This window comes from Pipistrellus kuhlii, unplaced genomic scaffold, assembly GCF_014108245.1.
Source record: "Pipistrellus kuhlii isolate mPipKuh1 unplaced genomic scaffold, mPipKuh1.p scaffold_m20_p_90, whole genome shotgun sequence".
In the NCBI taxonomy this organism is placed as follows: Eukaryota; Metazoa; Chordata; class Mammalia; order Chiroptera; family Vespertilionidae; genus Pipistrellus; species Pipistrellus kuhlii.
Genome location: NW_023425596.1, coordinates 248761 through 273398, shown reverse-complemented (window position 1 = coordinate 273398; position 24638 = coordinate 248761). Strand labels below are relative to the sequence as shown.

General features: G+C 51.9%; 1 protein-coding gene across 6 annotated transcripts; it reads left to right on the top strand.

Moving 5' to 3' along the window:
* The first annotated feature begins 1419 nt into the window (after positions 1 to 1419).
* Positions 1420 to 24282, top strand: SMG9 (SMG9 nonsense mediated mRNA decay factor). 6 transcript variants are annotated; one of them, XM_036428726.2, is made up of 14 exons: positions 1430 to 1666; positions 4354 to 4509; positions 7135 to 7209; positions 7301 to 7565; positions 7658 to 7755; positions 10775 to 10887; positions 14295 to 14406; positions 16982 to 17077; positions 17452 to 17537; positions 20099 to 20205; positions 20870 to 20977; positions 21145 to 21273; positions 21531 to 21678; positions 23770 to 24282. In XM_036428726.2, the coding sequence occupies exons 2-14, from the start codon at positions 4360 to 4362 to the stop codon at positions 23846 to 23848; spliced, it is 1566 nt and encodes a 521-aa protein (XP_036284619.1). In that variant the 5' UTR covers positions 1430 to 1666; positions 4354 to 4359; the 3' UTR covers positions 23849 to 24282. The 6 variants fall into 6 exon arrangements, with proteins under 6 accessions (XP_036284625.1, XP_036284624.1, XP_036284623.1 ...); XM_036428727.2 differs by having other exon boundaries at positions 1432 to 1666; positions 21534 to 21678; XM_036428732.2 differs by lacking the exon at positions 23770 to 24282 and having other exon boundaries at positions 1420 to 1666; positions 21110 to 21273; positions 21531 to 21657.
* Positions 24283 to 24638: the final 356 nt, after the last annotated feature.

Below are 24638 nucleotides of genomic sequence, written 5' to 3'. Positions count from 1 at the left end.
TGCTAAAAAGGGACACTGACTGATATAATACGAAGATGGCCTGTCATGTGTATCTCCTCTAAACACCCCCAACCTCCTGAAGAATCCATAAACAACAGGACTTTCAACTCAGTCTGTGTGACAGGTGTTTTCACCCAGCCCATTCCACCAGACACCAGTGCTGAGAACATGGCAGCAGGGATGAGGCTCAGAGGGGAGAGGCTGACTAAGGATCAATCACTAGCATTATACGAACCACAAAATAAGGACAACATATGCTAATAGTGTAACTATGCACCAGGCACTGTTCTGGGCACTTTCACCCATTTAACACTGCCAATGACCTCGTACGAGCTGCTGTCACCTCCATTTCAGAAATGGGGGACATAGAAGGCAGAGCAGGTTAAGGAATCTGGCTAAGGTCAGCAGCCTTATATGTGAACCCAGATCCAAGCTCTTACTACAATGCTTTGCTCTAACCGTAGCTCCAGATGGAAACTGGGAACCGGTGCTTTAGAAATGGAATACCAGGGCAGAAGACTTACTTGTATTGTGTTTTACCGGCTGCTTGAATTTTGCCAGAATGTATGCGTTCTCTGTTCAGGTGTAATTTTTAAAAAATTTTAAATAAAATTTCAAATGAAAATGACATTTCCCCCACTCACCTATCATACACGTTACATATGAATATACTAATACACATTTTCTTCTCTTGAACAATCTTTCATTCCCTTGGGGAACCAACCACCCTAGCCAACTTGGACTGCGCATGCGCTCTCCACGGGCTGCACTCTGGGCGGGCACAGGGCTCTCTGCCTGCAGGCTTTTGCATTTTCCACCCCTGTTTGGACCCCTCTTATGTCCGAGGCCCTTGTGGGATTTAATAAGCGGTCCTGTCCCTCCACTCCACGTCTCTCTGGATCCCCTTAGGGTTCCGACCTGCCCATCCCAGTTGCCATCTCGGGGGAACTCCAAGTCTAAGCCAGTCTGGACCTTTATTAGGGGGGCCGGGGAGGGGGTTACATCCTTGCTTCAAGGTCCAACCGGCCCTGCACCGTCTCCTAAGTGCCTTGAACCTCTAGCTGACTCCCTGCACAGAATGGGAGCACACTCATGCGGCGCCACGCCAGACCGGATTCATTATTGTCTCAGCACATACTTGGTCCAGGACACTGAAATTCCTAACGGCGGCCCCACCCCACCGCATCCCGCCAAAACCACTGGGGAGGCGGGACTCGAACCTCAATCTCTGGGGCCGCCCTCCCTCTTTTCCGCACACCTACTCCGGCCCCACCCCCCGACGCGCACGCGCACGCGCACGCGCACTGAGGCGGAGCCGCCGCGCCGCCCGCCCGCCCTCCGGAACCCTCAGGCGCGCCGAGGCCAACCACCTCCAACAGCGCATGCTCCGTCGGGCGCGCGCTCGCGGGACCTGCGTTCTGATTGGCCCCGCGACAACCCCGCCTCCTCCTCCTCCTCCTCCTTCGGGCCGGTCTTCCTCGGGTGCCGCTTCCGGGATGCTCACGCCGACTCCGGAGTGACCGGCACCTGCTTTTCTGTCTCACCCAAGCTCCTGGCCCCTCAGACGCTATCGACGGGCGGCCGGCCGCTGCTGGGACCGCCCCTCCCCACCCCCGCCGCGGAGAGGGCGCGCCGCGTCCCACGGACCAATCAGCAGCCGCCTTAGGTAAGGGGCCCGCGTGCCCGCGCGAGGCCGGCGCACCGGCGGGGGCGCCCCAGGGCCCGCCCCCTTCCTGACCGTTAAACCGTCGCTGGGGCGGACGTCCGCGGGTTTTGCGGGATCGGGTTCTGAGCCAGGAGCAGCGCGCTGAACGCCGCCGGCTTGGCGGGCGGGGGTGGGGAGGGGAGTGGACGTTAACCTGGAACTAGGAACTTCGGTTCTGGGAGGCGCTGGGACGGAGGGCCCGCCAGCTGGTTATAAAGCGCGCGGAGGCCCAAACGGTAACGTGTCGAGAGGAACTGAAGCCGTGGGGGTGCGCCTGCAAGCAGACCCCCCCTGAGGGCCAGGGAGCCACTCCAGGCCCCTTCAGATGTGGTGTCAGTGTCACAGGGTCCCTCAGGCCTGCACGGGGAAGTCTCCTGAATATAATATAAAGACCCATCGTTGTAGGGGCCTGTAAAGATGTTTGTGTGCCAGAGAGTCCTCAGAAGAAGCATGCAGACCCGAGTGCTTCCTTAGGGTGGGCATAAATTAGGAGTTAGGAACTAGGAGTCTTCCCCAAATAATTTGCAAGTAGACAACTTGGATTCTGGGAGTTCCCCAAAAGGGGTGTGTGTGTGTGTGCAGAGATGTATACGTACTAAGGAGACCCCGGCCCCCTCCAAAGAAATGTGTACTAATTAGACTCCCATTTCTGGGAGGTCACCATGGGATCCTGTCAATAGACACTTAGAAATAGATGGGCCTTATACGTTTTGGGGGAATCCCCAAAGGAGCTTGGAAACAACAGTGAAGGCCTCCAAATTGCATGTAGGTGGACCCTTATTCTGGGTAACTGTCCACATGGGGCTGTTAAATAGACCCAAATACTGTGGAAGTTTCTGGAATAACACGCAAATGGGCACTTCTTTGCATGGGAAGGGGGCCTGTAGGTACGCAAACACTGTGGGGGACAGAATCCCCACTGAGGCTGAAAACAGACACTTAGGCACTGCAGACGTCGTCAGAAGAATGAGTCCACAGACGCTTAATTGCCAGGGAGGAAGCCGGGAGTCCCAAGTTCTGCAGGGAATCTCGTACTGAGATTGTAAACAGTCATTTACGTCTGAATGAATCATTTCCATCAACATTTGTAATGCCGTGTCCTCCAGTCTTCAGTCCCATTTGTGGCTGGGGAAGGAGTCACAGAACAGAGTAGCTAGGCAAGTCCCTACCTGGCGAGCAAAAGTACTCCTGCATCCTGTCAACAGACACTTCCGTTCTGGAAAAAGTCGCTCATGAGGACCTGTTATGTCACCTTGTACTGGGATAGGATTGGAGGGGATTCACTGATTTTATAGGCACTTGAGAGCTCACTAAACAAGAGTCAGCAGGCTTTTTCTGCAAAGGGCTGGGAGGAATTCTTTTAGACTTGCATGCCATACTGGCTCTGGCATTGAATCAAGAAGACAGCCATAGACAATTTGTAAACTGATGGCTGTGTTCCAATAAAACTTTATTTACCAAAACAGAAGGCCGAGCTGATTTGGCCCTTGGGTTGCGGTTTGCCAACTTGACCCATGAGCAGTAGCAGTTGGCATTATAGCCCTGTAACTAGACAGACAAGCGCTCAGACTTCCCTGGAATGATGCGTAAACACCCGGGAGAGTGCCTCGGTGCCTGTAGACCACATGTGTCAAACACAAGGCCCGAGGGCCAAATCCGTCCCGTCAGGCCTTGCAGTGTGGCCCGCACCTCGCTGTCATCACTACACTCCGCTGCGTTTCCATCACAATGACAGTTTATGACTGTTCAGTAAACCATTCGGCCCGCAATTTAGGCTGGATTTTAGATTTTGGCCCCTTCTCTGATTGAGTTCGACACCCCTACTGTAGACAGTCACGTAAGTGGTAGGGAGTGGGTCACACAGGTGACATACATTTTATAGCGTGAACACTGGTGAGACCTCGGAGTGTAATGGATGGTGAACCACCAGGAAAGGAAGGTAACCAACACTGGAATGTTGAGGCACACCAGATGAAAACAGGCCCTTGAATGTTGGAGCCCCGTCTCCAAAAGCCAGTAAGCATTCATTAAAACAGGAGTTGTCTCACTGAGGATCATGCTGCTGATTTGTAAGGGAATGCTTTACAAAGAGAATGTCCTATTTTTAATGTGACCCTGCCTCTATGAATTATATATATGTTGGGACAAAGCAATTAATAGTTGGGAGTAGTTTTGGTTACAAGTAGAAGTGTGTTTGTTTTCTTATGAATGTTGAGGTAGGCAATTCAAGGTTAATAGGGGACCCCTGAACCTTATATCTTGTTCTATCGGCCTTCCTCCCATTAAGTTACCTCAGTCCAAGATGGCGGCTTGAGCCCTGCCTCCACATCCACATTCCTTCCAGCCAGGAGGGGGAAGGCGCAAAAGGCATGGGCGAGTGTCTGTGAAGGAAAGTTTCTGAACTGCCATCACACGTCCATTGTCATTACCATTGACCAGAAAGAACTTAGTCACATGGACATGCTAACTGCAGATTATGCTGATACCCAGCTCAGAACTGAGGGTTTTATTTTTTTGGAAAAAGTGATATTGGGAGCCAGTTGGCAGTCACTGCCACAGCTACAGAGCTCTCCTGAAATGTTTTCTTATGGTCCAGGGTGAACCAAATGGAGTGGTTCACCTTGGACTCAACCTCTTTCTCTCCGTAGGCGACCATGTCTGAGTCTGGTCACAGCCAGCCTGGGCCCTATGGTCTGGAGAGGCGGCGGCGGTGGAAGGAGCCGGGCGCCGGCGGCCCCCAGAACCTCTCTGGGCCTGGTGGTCGGGAGAGGGATTACATTGCACCATGGGAAAGAGAGAGACGGGTGAGTATCTAGTCCCAAGCACAGCATTTCTGTATCCACTCATTCCACAATGTTTACTGAGCACCTGCCACGTGCCAGGCACTAATCTGGATGCTGGGGATATTGTGAACAAAACCGACTGCCCTCAGCGAGTAAGAAGGTAGAGGGAGAAAAAGGGAGCTATCTTAGATGAGGTGGTCAGAGAAGACTTCTCTGAAGAGCAGAGACCTGATTGGGGTGAAGGAACAAGCACTGATAAAAACCTGAGTGAAGAGCATTCTAGATAGAACAGCAAAGACCCTGAGGCTGTATCTGTGTGTTCAAGCCAGGAGGCCAGTGTGGTGCAGAGGATGAAGGAGGGAAAATGTTAGGAGGATGAGGTCAGAGAGGTAACTGGGACCGGATCATGTAGGACCTGATAGGCCATGGGAAGCCATGGAAACGGTTTTGGATTTCAAGGGATGAAATGGGCATTGGAGAGTTGGTGACAATAACAATAACTGTTTCTATTTATTGAGCAGCATGTAGTGTATTGACCCTGTGCAAAGTGCTTTCCATCCTTCGCGTCTTCCTGAACTCTACAGCTACCCATAAATGCGATTTTTCCTAAGGAGGAAGTTGAGCTTCAGAGGGGAAGGGACTTGCCCTAAGTCATGGCCAGTAAGCTCTAGGGCCAGGTCTCGAACCCAAATCCAGCTGAGCCTTAAGCAGAGCACCACCTGCCTGCTGCAGAGTGTCCTGGACTGGGAATCAGGGCCTTGGTGTGGCCCAGGCCCTTCCTTGTTCTTCTCTGGTGCTTAGATGACTTATTGCCAGGATCTACCCCTGGGTTTTTCCTTTAGTGGCCTGCCCACCTCTGAAAGCTGTTTGGTGGGGTTGAAGAAGGTAACAATTGGGACCAGTTTCTGACTCATAAAACTGCAAAGATGAAGAATAAATTATCTAACCGGTAACCCTGGCTGGTTTGGCTCAGTGGATAGAGCATCGGCCTGCCGACTGAAGGGTCCCAGATTCAATTCTGGTCAAGGGCACATGCCTGGGTTGCAGGCTCGATCCCCAGGTGGGGACATGTAGGAGGCAGCCAATCAATGATTCTATCTCATTATTGGTGTTTCCCACTCCCTTCCTGAAATCAATAAAAAATACTTTTTAAAAAGAATAACTTATTCACAGGGAGTTAGTGTCTTGCTTGTTTCTTTCCTTGGGTCTAACGCAGTCTTTCTTCCACACACATCTTCTGGGGAATGTTGCCATCTTCCTACACCTTCAGACCCTGAACAACTCCCAAATCTTTGCTTTGTCTCTGACTTGACTACGGAGCCCTGACAGCCTCCTAATTGGCCAATGGACTCCTCACAGCCTTCACGTCCCCTGCTGACTTCAGCATCTTCCTTCTGCCATTTCTCCTCCTAGTATCAATGACAACCCGTTGGGCCACACCCTGGACACTGCCTCCCAATCCTACGCCAGTCAGGCACCAGTGCTGCACATTGTGCCTCCTGGATTTATATCCTATCCATCATCTCCACCCTCACTGCCTCAGTCCCAGTATCATCTACTCCTTCCTGCACCTCCTCACCTGTCACCCTGGCCACCTGGAAGCCCACAGCCTTTCCTCCAACAGTTCTCTTGCCACTGTCTTTTCCAGAGCACTTGCATATCACCCTTTTGTTCTTTTCTTCACCAGAGGCCAGTGAAGAGAGCTTTGAGGGAGCTTAAATAATCTTCACTATGTGGGAGGAGAAACAGACCCAGTGAGAGGTCACGATTCTCCCAAGTTTAATCAAGAAACCAGAGAAAGAATAAGACTCAAACTCACATCTCCCTTTCCTCAAGCAGATTGGGGGGAGTCAGAAGAGGCACAGAGAGGGCAAGGTGTGGGAATCAGTCCATGGGCTTGGCCAGCACGAGAGCAGGGCTGAGGAGAAGAGGGTCAGAAGAGCAGGTGCTACCAACAGCCGTCAGATGGTGAGCACCTGCCATGTGTCAGATGTGCCGCATGGGCGGATGGTGAATTCTGTCTTCTTTCAGACTCTTAATAGGCCTAAGTGAGGATGTTCCTCATCCATAGCCATACAACTCTCAAGAGGCAGGGCCGGGTCTGAACCAAGATCTGTCTGGCTCCAGCGTCCTTGCTCCTTCCCCTGCGCTTGTCCAGCAGAGGTAGCTGCCAGAGCTGTTGCGTTCTGAGTCAGGCCGCCAGGGTTCAGCTTTGCCTCCATTGCTTAAGGCTGTGTGACTGGCCAGTTAACCTCTCTGCCTCAACTGCTTATTTGTAAATTGGAGATAATAATAGTATGTATCTGCCAGACCAGCGTGGTTGAGCGTCAGCCTATGAACCAGAAGGTCACGGTTCGATTCCTGGCCAGAGCACATGCCTGGGTTGCAGGCTCGATCCCCAGTGTGGGGCGTGCAGGAGGCAGCCAATAAATGATTGTCTCATCATTCATGTTTCTGTCTCTTCCTCTCTGAAATAAATTAAAAAATACTTTTAAAAAATGATAGTATGTATCTCACAGGATTGTTGGTAGGACTGAGGGAGTTAATGTATGAAAGCATGTACTAGAAGAATAGTACCTGGCACATAAAGGCTTTCAGAGTGGTGTCTAGGAGAGCCAGTGGAGTAACTGCCCTCCCTCGTCACAGGATGGCAGCGAAGAGACAGGTGCCTCCATCATGCAGAAAACCCCCATCATCCTCTCCAAACCTCCGGCAGAGCGGGTGAGCAGGGAAGAATCTTGGGGAGGAGGAGGAAGGTTGGGAGTAATGGGTCAAGGATCTCTCCCACTGATTGGAACCTCCTCACTCACAGTCAAAGCAGCCACCACCTCCAGCGGCCCCTGCTGCCCCACCTGCCCCAGCCCCTCTTGAGAAGCCCATCGTCCTGATGAAACCACGGGAGGAGGGCAAAGGGCCTGCAGCTGCAACAAATGCCTCAGCCCCCGAGGGCACCACCCCACCGCCCCCTGCTGCCCCCGTGCTACCTAAGGGGGAGAAGGAGGGGCAGAGACCCACGCAGCCTGTGTACCAGATCCAGAACCGGGGCATGGGCACTGCCGCGCCAGCTGTTATGGACCGTGAGTTGGGACTGAAGAGAATCTGGCTGGGAACCTGAACCCCCGCACAGACCCTCACTGCCTCCTCTGTCTCCTGCTTTGTTTGTTTCCAGCTGTTGTGGGCCAGGCCAAACTGCTGCCTCCCGAGCGCATGAAGCACAGCATCAAGTTGGTGGATGACCAGATGAACTGGTGCGACAGTGCCATTGAGGTACGGGGGGAAGGGGTCTCTCTGTGCTTGAACTTCCCCAGGTCCCACAGCCTCACCCCCCCCACCCCATACCTCCAGCCTCTAGGTGGGCTACAGCAGACGAGCTTTCAGGCAGTTGCAGCAATGAGAGGAAACGGATCCGGAAGCTCTCACTGGCCAGGGCTGAATTTCAGTAGCTTCACTAGCTCAGCTGTCCTGGTTGGTAAAGTACTGACCTTTCATACTGGTTGGCTAAGAGGTGCTCCCACTGCCACCTAGATGCCTGGAGGTCTCCTCCGCCCTCCCACAGCAGGGTGGCCTCCTGGACCCTGCTTCAGTCTCCTTCCTAATTGGTGGAAGCACTTGTACCAGTGTTAACTGGTTTGAATATCACTCCCCAGAGGTTCCCCCTCCATCCCAGTGCCCTGCTCTGGTTCAGATTTCCCTTTCCTGGGCTGACGTACTTACCTCCAGTCTCCAAGTCTTCACTTCGCCTCTTTTGCTGCTCTCCCCCCCATCGCCAGACCTGTCAGATCAGGCTCCTAGTCAATTCACCTGGTGTGCCTCCTCCTTCCCCAACAGCTTGGACTTATTGGGACAACATGCCAGGCCCACCTGTTACCTGGCTCTGCTGCCTGTGTGTCCTCTCATTGATATCACCTGGGGAGTGTTTTTTGTTTTGTTTTGTTTTTTAAGGAGGCAGTCCTAGCCGAATTGGCTCAGAGGACAGCGTGTCGGCCTGCAGACTAAAGGGTCCTGGGTTCAATTTCAATCAAGGGCACATACCTACCTTAATTGCAGGCTCGATCCCTGACCCTGACTGGGGTCATGTGGAGGCAACCAATCAATGTGTTTCTCTCTCTCTCTCTCTCTCTCTCTCTCTCCCTCCCTCTCTCTCTCCCTCCCTCCCTCCCTCCCTCCCTTCCCCCCCCCTCTCTTTCTCTCTCCCTCCCTCCTGTCCACTCTAAAACAATAAAAAGGAGCCAGTGTCCAGGCCCTACTTTAGCACTGTAAAGATGCTCTGTATTTGTGGTATCTAGTGTGGTAGCCATTATCCTTGTATGTGACTATTGAGCACTGATCCACATGTCCCAATAAGTGGCTAGTACAGCTGAGGAATTGGGTTTTTAATTTTGTTTAATTTTTAAAATATATATGTTTTATTGATTTTTTACAGAGAGGAAGAGAGAGGGATAGAGAGTCAGAAACATCGATGAGAGAGAATCATCGATCAGCTGCCTCCTGCACACCCCCCACTGGGGATGTGCCCAAAACGAAGGGACATGCCCTTGACCGGAATCGAACCGGGGACCCTTCAGTCCACAGGCTGACTGCTCTATCCACTGAGCCAAACCGGTTTTGGCTAATTTTGTTTAATTTTAATTTAAATAGCTACATGTGGTCAGTGGCAGGGCTAGCCCTAGATGTGCTGCTTTCATGTGTTCAGAGTTAGGCCCAGGATTAGCTGCCTTTTTAAAAACAAAAAACAAAAAAAAAAACCTCTCCAGGTGATTCTAAGGAGAGGCAGCCACAGTTGAGGACATAGAGTGAATCCTCACTTAACATCCTTGATAAGGTCTTGGAAACTGCGACTTTAAGCATAATGACGTATAATATAATGAAACCGATTTTACCCTAAGGCAGTGTTTCCCAAACTTCTCTCATGATGAGAATCACCCGGTGGAGTTGTTAAAATACAGATTCCTGAATCCCAACTAAGAAGTGCTAAACTAGAATTTTTGGGAACATATAGGTAAAATTGTACACTTAACTAGTGCTCTAAGCTTAGATTGTATACTGAACCAGGGCACAGGTGATTCTCATCAGGAGAGAAGTTTGGGAAACACTGCCCTAGGCCTAGGCTAATTGATACGAACAAGAGTTAAGGTCTTATGGCTTATTTCTGGTCACAGAAACATTACCAAATTTCTAAATAAAGACCCGAAACACTTCTAACAGTAAACATTGAAATAAATGCTTTTATTAATTTTAAGAAACCCAAAAGATGAATAAAAACAAGTCAGGTGTTTATTTTCCAACCCCCTTATTCCATTTGGTTCAAGGTCACAGGTGAGCCTATTCCTACAGCTCAGGCTCAAGGTGAGAACCCACCCAGGACAGTAGTTCTGCCATCGAAGGGCCAGTCACACACACACACACACACACTCTCTCTCTCTCTCTCTCTCTCTCTCTCTCTCTCTCTCTCTCTCTCACACACACACACACACACACACACACACACTCACACTCTCACTCTCACACACTCACACTCGCTCAGACTGGGACAATTTAGACACACCAGTTCACCTAAACTGCACTTCCCTGGGAGGTGGGAGGAAACCGGATTCCCAACAGAAAACCCATGCAGACATGCAGAAAACATACGAACTCCACACAGTTAGTGACCCTTGCTGGGAACTGATTTTTTTTTTTTTTTCTTTCTCATTAACCTTATAAAAAATTATGCTTCTCAAGGACCTGCTCTATTCCTTTTCCTTGAGTAATGTCTCTTATGCCCCCTGGTGGTGAAAGTCAGCAGAGTTGGCCCAGAGGTGAAGGTCTCACAAATTTCCAGGACTGGATCCCATAGAAAGAGCCAGGACCGACTGACCTCCCGTTTCTGCACACTGCTCCCTCTCTCATGCTTCCTTCCCATGCTGTCCCAGCCTGACTGAGCAGAGAGCCTCCCAGGAGTCAGCTCTGATAGCCCCAGTTACCTTGAACCTGTCCTTCGTTCCTGTGCTTCCCCTTCTCTTCCCAGAGGCCACGCTCCCCTTTTCCCACTGAGTTCCTATTAGCTTCGTGACCAGCCAGGCTCTTTTCTGCTCTGGAATTCTCACATATGCTGTTCTTTGTGCCCCAAATATTCTCTGTGTCCCACCACACACACACACACACACGCACACTGAGGGCAAGAATTTTCTTCTTCATACCTGATAAGACAGGTGGGCAAGCCGTGGAAGTCTGGGGCTTCTTCATCTTATTCCCACTGTAGCAGCTGACAGATTCGTAAGGGCTGTATTCCTGCATCTTCCCACAGTACCTGCTGGATCAGACTGATGTGTTGGTGGTTGGTGTCCTGGGCCTCCAGGGGACAGGCAAGTCCATGGTCATGTCATTGTTGTCAGCCAACACTCCTGAGGAGGACCAGAGGTGAGGGGACATCAGGTAGGAGTGGGGGGGGGGGCCCAGAAGGGAAGTGGGCACCCACCTGAGACAGGGGAGGGCAGGCCTGGGTGTCACCAAAGATCTTTGAGGAGTTGCTTTCCCTCTCTTAAGCCTCAATGCCTTCATCAGATGAGGACTAATCGGGCTGTCTAAATTTTTGTGTAGTTCAAGGTAACCAACCCTGGTCCTCCCTCCCTTTCTACTTCCCCGGGGAAATGTACAGAGCACAGCCAGGAACTGGGATGGTGTACTCATTTGTCTTTGGTCTCAGTCTCAGCCCTGCTGCTCACCAACTGATGGACCTTGGACAGGTCACTTCACCTCCCGCATCTCACTTCCTCATCTGTAAAGTGGGTTTTTGAAGTAAAATCAGGAAGGCCAACAGTAACGAGAGCCTGCCACAGAGCAAATGCTCACGGATGTGGCTGATTCGGCCTGCGAAGTAGGATGTGAGATGTGGATGGAAGGCATGGGTTCTGGACCAGCCTCAGTCCTACATTCTTGAGTAAGGATGAGGTGTGATCGTGAAGATAAAGGATGAAGTCTCAGGAGAGGACTTGGTGGAGGAGGAACTTTAAGATCTAGGATCCAAAACTGAGGGCAGAGAAGGAAAGGGAGAAAGGCAGGGGTTAAAGAATAGGAAGACTCAAAATGGGGGAAGAGAACGGGTGGTAGCCACTTGGATTATCTCAAAACAATAGTTTTGTTTCTTTAATAAAGCAGGTGATAGCACCCTGCACTCCACAGATGGGCATCAGGGATCCCCGGGGAACCCCTAACGACAAACACGGAATTTTACACACATCTGCAGTCAGGGGTTTCACCCAGGCAGAGGATCCATTGTTTCCACCGGATCCGGGGTGGGTAGGGGGCTGATGCAGACCCAGAACAGGTGAAGGGCCATCGCGGTGAGGACACACACCCACTAGAGCCGGAGTTTGAGTTCCCCTGCCTCCCGGTCACTCCGTCCCCTCTTCTCACTCATGACTTCAGCTCGACTCAGCTCCGCTTTGGAATAGCTCCACCTCTTAGTCTCCAGCCTCAGCTTTCAACCCCACCTAGCACAGTGTCCTGTGACTCTCCTTTCAGATTCCTGAGCCAGAATTCTATTGGCCTAGCTGGCTCTTTGGCCCCTTGAATGTGGCTCTTCCACAAAATACCACAGCCTGGGCGAGTCTATTTTGAAGAAGTGGTGTTAGAAGAAGTTTAAGTTTAAAAAATTTGTCTCTCAAAAGAAATTTTTAAAAATATATATATTTTATTGATTTTCTTACAGTGTGGAAGGGAGAGAGATTGAGAGCTAGAAACATCGATGAGAGAGAAACATCGACCAGCTGCCTCTTGCACACCCCCTACCGGGGATGTGCCCGCAACCAAGGTACATGCCCTTGACCGGAATCGAACCTGGACCTTTCAGACCGCAGACCAATGCTCTACCGCTGAGCCAAACCGGTTTTGGCTCAAAAGAAATTTCAATCATTGTACTGTTGATATTTGGCTCTGTTGACTAGTGAGTTTGCTGACCACTGGGCTAGTTTGTCTTTTTGACCCCTGTCAGCCTGTGGCAAGGTGGACTTTGGTACCAACTTTTGTCATCAGGTCTCATAAGTTTTACCTCCTAATTACCTTTAGAATTCATCTGCTTCTCTTCTCCTCCACTCCCGCCTCCCTAGTTCAAGCTACTGACATCTCCCCTGGAGGATGCCAAGAAGTCCCCTACTGGTCTCCCTGCTTTAGTTCAATTCAGCAAGTATTTATGGAGTGCTTACTATGAGGCAGGCACTGTTCTGGGTCCTGGGAGGTGAGAGGAAACAGAACCAACAAAAATACTTGTCCTTGCAGGACTTACATTATAACGGAGGAGACAGTAACCTAACTACATAAACACATCACTGGGTGTGTTAGGAGGTGATGACACAGTGGGAAAGGACACAGGGAGGCAGTGTGAGGGCTGCGTTAGTGTCTTCAGGCGGGTGGTTAGGGAAGGGTCCACTAAGGGGCATTGGAGAAAAAGCAGACTTGGAGGAGGGAAAGCATTCCAGCCGGAGGGAGGCAGCGCGAACCTCTGGGGTGGGAGAGTGCCTGGCGTGTGTGCAGATGGCATGGAGGCCCTGCAGCTGGAGCAGGGTGAACAAGAAGGGGAGTTGGGCATCAGGTTAAAGATAGGGAGGCTCCGGAGCGCAGGGCTTGTCAGTCATTTATCCACTCTTCCAAAACCCATCCAGTCCTGTCACTCCTCTGCCAAGTCTCTTCAGGGCTTCCCCAGGTTCATGGCCAAAGCCCCAGCTCCTCACTGTGCCCCTCCAGGGCCTGTGTACCTCTTCCAACTCCCAACCCCCGTTGTCCTCTGTGCCTTCCCCACTCTGCTCTGATCCTTATACAGACCATGCCTTCAGCCTGGACTAGTTTTCCATCCTCCAGCCCCCACCCACGTCCCCCTTTAAGTTAATTAAGTTGCTTAGTTTCCTCCCTCACCCTCAGCAGCAGCATTTGCCTCTCAGGGCAATCCTTCCTTCCTCCATAGACAGACTCACTCCCACTTCTTCCTAACCCCTGCAGTTACTGACTTCTGCTGATCCTAAGCTAGACCAGGAGCTCCTCGGAAGCAGAGACTTTGTCTTTCTTGTTCACTGCTACGTCCTGTGTCTGGCACGGTGTTAAGTGGGAAGATACCTGCTCTGTGTCAGAGGACATACTAAGCATCTCAGGGAGGGGTAGGGTGTGGTGATTGTACAACTCAAAAGAGACAGAATCGCTCTAAGTCACAGTGACCAAGTTGAACTCAGTGGTTTAGGACAAGGCCCAGCTCTGCCAGCTCTGCTGTCATACCTGCAGCATCCGGCACAGGCAGAAGTGAGAGCCCCGCCTGTAGGACCAAGACACCAAACCACCTCTCTGCTGTGGAGAGGTATCGGTACTCGCTTCCAGTGCCTGGCAGAGAGCAGGTACACTTGGTAATTAATGACTAGCAATTACAAATCAGTGTATATCTGACACTTTCTTCTAAGGGCCTTACATATATTAGGCTCACAGTAACCAAGAGGTTTGAGGCTGTTATCCCCATTTTACAGATGAGGAAACCAAGAAAAAAGGAATCTGCTGAGGCCACACAGACAGGAAGAGGCAGAGCTGGGGTTTGAATCCAAGCAGTCAGACCTAGTCCCTGCTCTTCACCGCAGTCTATTAACTTTGTTAAATGAATTAACAGATATACTTATGGGAGTGGGTGGAGTCACGTGGCATAAAATATAGCTCCCCTCCGTCCCCAGACTGCAGGGCGGTGGGGGGAAGGCTTTGTGGGCAGGCAAGGAACCACGGCCCACATGCTGATTTCACTGGAGGGTCCAAAACCGAGAACCAGACTCCAGTGCTCCCCACCTGCTCCTCCACAGGGCGTATGTTTTCCGGGCCCAGAGCGCTGAAATGAAGGAACGAGGGGGAAACCAGACCAGTGGAATCGACTTCTTTATTACCCAAGAGCGGATCGTCTTCCTGGACACTCAGGTGCCAATCTCCACTTGCCCCACCCTGCTGCATGCACCCTCAGCTCCATCCCACAATAGTTTAAGCCAGCGCCCTGTTTGGACTGCAGTTTTTAAAGACAAGTTATGTCTTTTTGGCCCTTAGTCTCTTATCAGTTTTGCCCTCCCTCTTCTCCCCTTCATGTGTACAGAGTAGCCTAAAAACTCCTCTAGCATGCCAATTTAAAGTGTGGCCCTGGAATCAGTCTATCCGGATTCTGCCTTTCAGTCTTTTTTTTTTTTAATAATATATTTTATTGATTTTTTACAGAGAGAGGGATAGAGAGCCAGAAATGTCAATGAGAGAGAAACATCGACCAGCTGCCTCCTGCACACCCCCCACTGGGGATGTACCCGCAACCAATGCACATGGCCCTTGACTGGAATCGAACCTGGGACCCTTCAGTCCGCAGACTGACGCTCTACCACTGAGCCAAACCTGTTTTGGCCGGATTCTGCCTTTCAGTCTTACCAGCTGGGTGACTATAAGTAACCAACACCCTCTCCCCACTCCCAACCTCAGTTTCTTCATCTGTAAACGGATGCTAAGCATCCCAGCCTCAGGATTGTGGCAAGGATCCCGTGGAACCATCCAGGCACGGTGCGTGGCACAGGATCTGCCACATACGGAGCATCCAGGCTGATCGCTACCTTTCATAGAGGCCTGTCATGCATTTAACTGGCAGCTTTCCCTACCGTGTCCCTTGCTCTTAGCCTGGCCTTCGGGGCCTATGTGATTGCCTCCTCCAGACCCTCCAGCCTTCCCTCTCTGCTGTAGTCACCAGCCCTGCCACGCCCATCACAGGCCTCACCGTGGTCTGTGAACACTGCAGTGCTGGGGTCTGGAGAGACCCTGCGGGCTTTCTTTTCTTAAGTGGGAAACAATATTGCCTACCTTTAGGGTTTTTGTGGGAGTTCAGTGAGTTAACACAAGTGCACCTGCCATAAAGTAGGTACTCAGTGCTCCTATCCCTCACTGCCTTTGTCCTTAGAGCACTCTGCCTGCCCTCCCCGCATTGCTTGGCTAATGCCCTCCCCCTGAATATTTCACTGGGATGTTACCTGCTCTCGGAAGCCTTCCCCTCCTCTGAGAGCCCACTAGCGCCTGTGCTCTCCTCTCATCGTAGCATGGAATTTATCGGTTTGGTTCTTTAAAAAAAAAAACAAAAAAAACTTTTTTTTTTTTTTTTTTTTTAAAAAGGGGGATCAAGCCTGCAGCCCGGGCGTATACTCTGGGAATCAAACTGATCTGGTTCATAGGTCGATGATCAGTTTGGTTCCTGTGTGCTGTTCCCCCGCCCCACCTGCCTGGAGCGCTTCTGGGAACCAGTCCCATAGGTGGTGCTGACGTTGGGCATTGGTGACATGGAGAGTGGGAAACCTACCAATGTGGCCGAGACCTGTGTGCCAGGCTCTGTGCAGGGACCATGGGCCCTGGAAGTGAACCGAACTGTATGTAAGCTGGGTCAGGGGCAGAACGGAAGTTAGCAAACAAGACAGGACAGAACACTGCAGTGCTTGGAGTTTTAGATAGTGAGCAGTTGAAAAAGCGTATTTCCTAATCCCACTCACTGCAAGAAGGCAGTAGATTATCAAGCTAATTTAGCTCTTTAAATTTTTTAATGAAATAGTCCTTTACAAAACGTTTCATGTGTGCACCGCTGATTCTTTTACACTCACTGGTACAATTTTAAAAATATATATATTTTATTGATTTTTTTTGTAGAAAGGAAGGGAGAGGGATAGAAAGCTAGAAACATCTATCAGCTGCCTCCTTGCACATCTAGAAACATCTATCAGCTGCACACACACACATACACACACACACACACACACCCCTTGGGATGTGCCCGCAACCACAGTACATGCTCCTGACCGGAATCAAACTGGGACCCTTCAGTCTGCAGGCCGACGCTCTATCCACTGAGCCAAACTGGCTAGGGCTGGTACAATTTTTAAATCCTCACACTTAAGTTTTTTTGTAATCTTTATCCAGGGATATGTTTTATTGATTTTTTTTTTTTTTTTTTTTTAGAGAGGGAGAAAAAAAGAAGCATTGATGTGAGAAAAACATCGGTTGGTTGCCTCCTGTACGCACTTTGACTAGGAATCAAACCTGCAATCTTTTTATGTACAGGATGATGATGCTCCAACCAACTAAGCCACCCAGCCAGGTCACACTAATCCTTTTCTACCTAAGTAATTATCTTAGCAAAGTTTTGAAAGTGTTTGGAACAACAGAAGAGTGTTAGAGGGGCCTGACTCATTCAAGTCGATGTTCACTTGTTAGCACCAGGAGTTCTCTCCTGTCAGGCATGAGGCACTTGCGAGCAGTGTGATTTGTAAGAGAGCTGGCGAAGAGGCTGCTTCGAAACTTTCCTTCCGCCTCTAGCTGACTAGCACTAACTAGCAGCTGCCCGCTTGTGTTTCTGGCCTTATTTTGTCCTGAGAGAGGTGAGGCGATGTTTCTGCCTTTAGCCTGAGAGACTTAGGTAGCCGTGACCCTTAGGATCCGACCCACAGTCCCTTCCCTGACCCGTTTTTCTCTCTTGCTGCAGCCCATCCTGAGCCCCTCCATCTTGGACCATCTCATCAACAATGACCGCAAGCTGCCTCCAGAGTACAACCTGCCCCACACCTATGTTGAGATGCAGGTGAGGGGCCGAGCTAGGCCCAGGGCGGAGGCCCTGCCCTTCCTTGCAAGATCTGTAATGGTGGGGGAGAGGCTGGGCGTGGGTTGTCCTTGTTCTGCTTCATCAGAGCCGCGGCTATAGGAAGAGGACAACTCAGAGTCAGACCCGGTGCTGCCTCTCAAAGGCATGCCCGCCCCTCCCCCTCCCAGCCTCAGCGCCTGCCTCTGAAAATGGGGGGTTGTTCCAACTTTGTCCGATTAGGAATGGCCCCTGAGAGAGGTGCCAGCACAGTCTGGGCACACGGGGCCCCTGCTGCCGCCTCAGCTGAGGCTGGGTCAGGGACCCCTCTCTGGGCAGAGGGGACGTTCACCTCTGCTGTCTCTCCCCCACCGCAGTCACTCCAGATTGCCGCCTTCCTCTTCACCGTCTGCCACGTGGTGATAGTCGTCCAGGACTGGTTCACGGACCTCAGTCTGTACAGGTGAGAGGCTGGTAGGAGCGGGGACTGGCCATGAGACAGGGCCCAGAGTCCCAGCCACCTGCCCAGTCTCCCAAGCTCCACTCCACAGCCACAGGGCCCTCTCAGAATGTGTGCGGAGTTGGAGTGGGTCACTCCCACCTGACCCTCCTGTCACCTCAGTGGCTCTCCCACCACTTTCCCTCCCCTGCATTAAAGCCACAGTGTCCTCAGCTTTGTTCCACGTGGAGCGCAGACTCTGCATCCTCACCCCTCAGCCAGAAACATTCTGCCCTCAGATCTTAGAGACAGAAAAGCATCGATCAGACCGTCAAACTCAAAGGGAGGTAGGGGAGGGTGGGGGTAAGGGGAGGACTTGTGTGCATGCATATAAGCCTAACCAATGGACACAGACAAGGGGGTGGGGGCATGAGTGTGTGTGGAGGGGGGACAATGGGGGGATAAGGACACATATGTAATACCTTAATCAATAAAGAAAAGAAAAGAATCCTCCCTCATGGCCTTCAGGTCCGCCTCGGGCCCTCCCTGACCTCCTCACTAGCACTCTGCCCCTCCCCCCCTTGTCCTGCTGTGTTTCCTTCGTTGCACTTTTCACCACTGACAGGACAGTGTAGATCTCTTTATGGTCTGTCTCCCCATTAGGATGGAAGCTCCATGGTTGCCAGGGGATTAGGAAGATGGAGGGATGACTAGGAGGACAGAATCCCCAGTGCCTCACTCAGTGCCTGGCACAGGGTAGATATTTAATACAGATTTGTTGAATAAATAGCAGGAGCTGGCTAGTCTGGTCCTTAGAGTCTTATCCATCTCCTGCAGGCATGTGTACCATCCGCTGGTATCCTGCAGGCAGGAAAAGGGAGGGAGTTGGGATCTGGCAGGAGTCCTGGCTCAGCAGCTGGAAGTTCCAGAAATGCCCCAGACAGAGCTGGCCAGAACCTAGGGCCGCAGGGTTGTTCTTGGCCTCGGCCGGCAGGTAGCAAACGGCCTTGGGCACAGGCCCAGGCGGGAGGGAAGGGAGCTCTGGGGGGGCTGAGCTAAAGGCAGCAGATGTCTCCGAGCCAGGCAGCCCCGGGTTTGACTCCTAGCTCCCCCTGGACGTGGCTTCTTGCCCCACAGTTCCCCGTATGCAAGGCTTTTACACAGATCGAGTTAAAAGAATTTAAAGCATTCAGCATAGTGCCTGGTACAGAGTGAGCAACTGATGTTTACAAGGTGTGTTTTTTTAAATTTACTTATTGGTTTTAGAGAGAGAGAGACAGAGAAACAGGGATTTGTTTTTGTACTTTCTTATGCATTCATTGGTTGATTCTTGTCTGTACCTGACCAGGGATAGAACCCACAACCCTGGCATATCAGGACGACTCTAACCGACTGGGGCTAAGTGGGGCTTTGTGTTTGTGTTGGTGACCCTGGGTGCTGCAGAGTTTGGGTCTGGTCAGAGGAGGTTTGCTGGGGAGCCAGCTTTGTGACCAGGTCCAAGTTACCTAATTGTGAAACCTCCGCTCCTGCGCCATTGTTCATTGGAATTCATTCACGTGACAGATAACATGGAGCATTAATGCATGCCATTCGCTGTTCTTGGCACCGGGGATCAGCTGTGAACACATCGTTAAACAGACTGCCCTGTGGCGTGTACTTTCTGGGGGACTGTGGGCTCAGGTGCTGGCAGGTGGGAGAGCCTTGTTTTTAAGCCGGAGTTTACCAGTGGGCTTAGAGTAGGTGAACCCCTTAAAAAAATTGTGGAGACCATGGTGTTCGGGTGTGTGTTGGCGAGGAAAACGGCCATCATTTTATCATATCCCATCATTCCTTACCTCATAACAGCTTAATAGTATTTACTTTCACATGTTTGGAAACACCTAAAAGTAGCATAAACTGAAAACTTAGTCACACATATGTTTGCAGCAGTTTTATTCATAACTGTCAAACTGTAGAGGCAACCAAGATGTCCTTCCGTGCGTGATGGATCTGTAAACTGGTCCATGCTGACATGGGGATATTACTCAGGGCTAAAAAGCACTGAGCCGTCAGGCCGTGGAAAGACACGGAGGAATTTCTAGTGCATATTACTAAGTAAAGGAGGCTGACCTGGTGGTACCGTTCAGTGTGGTCCCAGCTCTTTGGAGTTCTGAACAAGGCGGAACTGTGGGGACGGTAAAAGGATCCATGGTCGGGCTGAGGGAAGGAGAGGTGAGGAGGCAGAGCACAGAGGACGGTTAGGGCAGCAAAAGTACTGTGATCACCGTGGAACATGGCGTGTTTGTCCAAACCCGAAGAGTAAGCCGCACCCAGAGTGATCCCTGATGTGAACCGTGGTCTTGGGGTGATAATGGCGTGTCGGTGTAGGTTCATGGAATGTTGATAGCAAGGAGGCTGGGGACTGGGGCAGGGGCCTTTGGGAAATGTGTGTACTTTCCACTCAGTTTTGCTATGAACTTAAACTGCTCTTAAATATAATAGCATAAACTCATAAAAAATTTATACAATTGATATAAATCCATAGATTTGTGTCTGAATTCCCTACAATTGTGTGAGAAATGTGGTGTGTATGCAACATCCCCCAGGTTCCTCCAGACAGCAGAGATGGTGAAGCCCTCCACCCCGTCCCCCAGCCACGAGTCCAGCAGCTCCTCCGGCTCTGATGAGGGCACTGAGTACTACCCCCACCTGGGTGAGAGGCTTTCGGGGGCCAGAGGAATGGGTAGAGGGAAGAAAGGGAAGTGGGGAGCTGGGTGGAGGGAAGTAAGAAAGAATTAGCCACTAGTTTTTCTGCGGGTCCCACTGCCACAGTCCCACCCTGGCCTCTGAGGGCATGACCCTGAGTCTGGGTCTGGCTCCTTGGTCAGAATGGAGACGCTGGGGGACAGGACCTACGTCTGCCTGTTTCTGGGTCTGGGCTCAGAGGGAGTGTCGGAGGGATCCGAGTGCCCCTGTGCTCCCACTGGCCCTGTGTGGCCTCCCACCTGCCGCTCCTCTGCCTGCTCGGTTCCTGCTCTGCTCTGTGGGTGCCCTGCTTTTCTGCAGAGACCCAGCTCCTTTAGGGCACCCAGGCAGGGTCTTGCCCACTTCTCTGGCCTTGCCGAGCCCCTCGTGCTTTTCTGAAATACTCCTAATCATGTGGCCATCCTCCTCTCTGTCTTTACATCTTTGCTGGCAGAAACCAGATCTGACTCATCCTCGGGGTCCCCGGCATTGCCCAGGGCCTGGTGCTCAAGTGCAGTTCCATGTCACATAAATATTTACAAGTGGTCTTGGGGGTAAGGTAGATCTTTGGGGTGGGAAGGAGGCGTGCACGTGGCTGAGCCTCACAGGCCCCATCTCCCCTTTACCCGCAGTGTTCCTACAGAACAAAGCTCGCCGGGAGGACTTCTGTCCCAGAAAGCTGCGGCAGATGCACCTGATGATCGACCAGCTCATGGCTCACTCCCACTTGCGTTACAAGGGTGAGGGTCCCCGTCACTCCCAAGTTGGCCACTGGCCTCCTAACTCCTGGTGCAGCCTCACAGCCCAGATAGCAGAATAGTCTGATCCCAGCTTGACCATCTTACAAGTGCCTCCCGCCCCTCCCCTGCCAGCATGGCGCAGCAGGCTCACCAGCTCTCTCCTCCAGGTACTCTGTCCATGTTACAGTGCAACATCTTCCCCGGGCTCCCCCCGGACTTCCTGGACTCCGAGGTCAACTTGTTCCTGATGCCCTTCATGGACAGCGAAGCGGAGAGTGAAAACCCACCAAGAGCGGGTATGGCTCCCCCTCAAGGGAGACTGCTTCCTTGGCCTGGAGGTTGACATGGGTCCACCTTGATTGGGGGCGACACGGTCCGCCCTGGCCTGGGGGTGACAGGAACCCACCTGGGGTGAGGGGAGGCTCTGACCTGCCCCTGAGGTGCTGGGACCCTTGTTCAGGAGCGTTTCAGAGTGGGGGGCGGGTAGGAAGAGCCGGGCTCGGGTGAGCCCCGGGGGCTTCTGGAAGCCCCTTCTCTTCCTGCCTCCACTTAGCAGGCCCCAGCTCCAGCCCACTCTTCTCCCTGCTCCCGGGGTACCGTGGCCACCCCAGCTTCCAGTCCTTGGTGAGCAAGCTCCGGAGCCAAGTGATGTCCATGGCCCGGCCGCAGCTGTCGCACACGATTCTCACCGAGAAGAACTGGTAAGAGCTTTTGGCAGAGGGGGTGCCCCCACCCCTACCTCCTCCCTCCCACCCGCCCAGAATATGTTCTCAGAGTTCTCTCCACATTGTTTCCTTTCCTGGAACATTGGTAATTACTTCCATCTTGTAAGGGCCTCTTCCATGCCAGGCAATGTGCTGTTTCATGTGGTGATTTTTATTTAAAAATTGTATGGATAGACAAAACCGGTTAGGGTTAATGTAAGGTTTAGTGTTAAATGGTTGAGGTTAGTTGTATAGTTAGTGTTAGAGAGTTAGGTTAAGAGTGTTAGGGTTAGGTTTATTTTTTATTTAATTAAACTTAATGGGGTAACATTGGTTAATAGCATTATCTAAGTTTTATAAGTGTATAATTCTATGATACACTTACAATCAACTCTGGTCAACTATATCTTGCATTGTGTGCTCACCACCCAAAGTCTAGTCTCCTGTCACCAGATATTTTGACCCTTTTACCTTCTCCAACCTCCTCCACACCCCTTTACCACTGGTCATTCCCCTACTGTTGTCAGTGTCTATGGGTTTGTTTTGTTCATTTGTTGCTTTAAATTTATATTCCACACTAAAGGCTCGGTGCACGAGATTTGTGCATTTGAGTAGGGGGGGTCCCCTCAGCCTGGTCTGCACCCTCTTGCAGTCTGGGAGCCGACGGGGGATGTCTGACTGGCAGCTGAGGTTGGGGGAGCAGGCCTCCCTTAGCACTGCCACAGAGGTGGAAGAGGCTCCCGCCGCCACCACTGTGCTCACCAGCTGTGAGCTTGGCTTCTGGCTGAGAGGCACACGGATCACCAGGGAATGCTCCTGCATTGAGCATCTGCCCCCTGGTGGTCAGCACATGTCATAGCCATCTGCTCTTTGGTCGATTTGCATATTAGCCTTTAATTCTATAGACTAGAGGCCCAAAGCACTAAGATTCATGCAAGGATGGGCCTTCCCCTGGCTGCTAGCACCACCTTCACTCTGGCCAGAGCCACCTTTCTGCCTTCCCATGATGCCCAGAGGCCTGAAGCGGCTGGGGTGGTGCAGAATGCCTGTGTTGTTGCCATGGCAATGACAAAGCGCCCTACCCATCCCTGGCCACTCGGTGCCTGCATGTATAAATTAACCCGCCATCTTTGTTGGGTCAATTTGCATAGCACTCCTGATGGCTGGTGGGCGTCACAAAGATACGGTCAATTTGCATCCTACTCTTTTATTAGTGTAGAATGTGTAGATAGGATTGTTTCATGTGATTTCATGTCCTCCTAATTAACCATTGGAGTGTACGTTTCCTCCCTGATTTTACTGCTGGGAAATTTAGGCTCAGAGAGAAGTGTCACATGGCTAGGTCACACCCCTGTGGTTAGGTGTCGTTTGATTGTGAAGAGTAGGACAGTAAGCTTAAAGAAGATTCATGCTAAGGCCCTCAGTGCAGAAAGTAGCCTCACAGGAGAAGAAACTAGAAGCCGCCAGGAACCACCGGACTGCATTTCTCAGCTTTCACCAGGTGCAGTCTCATTGCCGCCCCCTCTGCCCCCCATGTTCTCCCTCTTCTGCCACTGGTGTTAGAGCCTGCACCCCTCCCCAGCCCCACGTTTTAGTGACTTCATATCCAGAGCCTACACCAGGCTTGCCTCCTCCAATTTCTAAGAGAAACAAACCAGAAAAAGCAAGAGCTTGGCTTGGTGCGGCCTGTGCCGTGGTTCCCTGGATCTGTTTGCCTTCGGCTGTGGGAAGGGGCAGGATGAGGCGGGCTGGAGCTCTCCTCCCATTGGTCTGAACCAGCCCAGTGGGGAGGGAGAATGGGGGTAGAAGGGTAGGCAGCTGGTCATCACAAGACGAGGGAGGCAGAGGTAAAGCCGCTCCCACAAAGCCAGCACTGAGTAGAGTGGAGGGAGGTTTGGACACGGAGGTGGGGGCTGGGGTTTTAGTCCAGGTCCCGGATCTGCAGCTTCACTTACCATGGCAGTTAGGGAGTCAGGGTTGGCATCTTCCCTGTCGCCCAGTTGAGCAGGCCCACATCACAGGTCATAGATGGGCCCAAGGCGGGATGGGGCCCCAGCCAGGGCAACTGACTGTCGGCTCCTCTCACAGGTTCCACTATGCTGCCCGGATCTGGGACGGGGTGAAAAAGTCCTCTGCCCTGGCAGAGTACAGCCGTCTGCTGGCCTGAGACCGAGGGGCGCAGTGTCATGCAGGAAGCCCTCTCTGGGCCCCAGTGGGTGGCAGTGGAGCACGTACGTCCTTGGCCCTCCGGCAAGGTGGAGTGTGGCAGAGGCCTGGTGGGTGAGGAACCGTGCCTTCCTCGCCCAGAGACGTGAAGCGTTCAGGTCAGGCCCTGACCCTCAATGGAGCATTCTTCAGGGACGACTCTGAGATCCTGCCCCAGCCTGGGACAGGACAGCCATCCTTGGTCCCCCACAGGGTGGGTGGTGGGAGGAGGTGAACGGTCACCAAGGAGCCTGGGCTCCACCCTGACCCTCCAGGGACAGGAGCACAGGCCCCTCCTCCCTGACGCCAGCCCTTTCCGAGGAGGGGGGCCCAGTGTTGGGAGCTCTTTACTGGAGCAGACCTGGTGGTGCGAATAAAGACCGCCATGCAAGCTTATGCTGTGCTGCTCCTCTTTTCTCCCGCATGCCACCCTGGAGCAGGGCACATTTGGGTCCCAACCCCGCGGGCAGATCATCCTTGGCCACCCCCTGTGCCTGAAGGAACTTCCTCTGCCTCATTCAGTGTCCGTCACAGACGCGCTGGGAGGGGAAGACCAGTTTCAGTTAGAGAGGAAGCCCCTGATACGGGTGTTGTTTCCCTCAGGCCTCGGTCTGTGTTGTGAATAGGAAAAGTCACTGACTGCCCTTGTACCGTCTGCTCTCACTTGAAGGTAGTGCCTGCCTTTGGTGAAATGCCTAAATACAACGCCTAGCTTATCACCTTGTTAGCAATAGAGCATGTTCCTAGTTAGG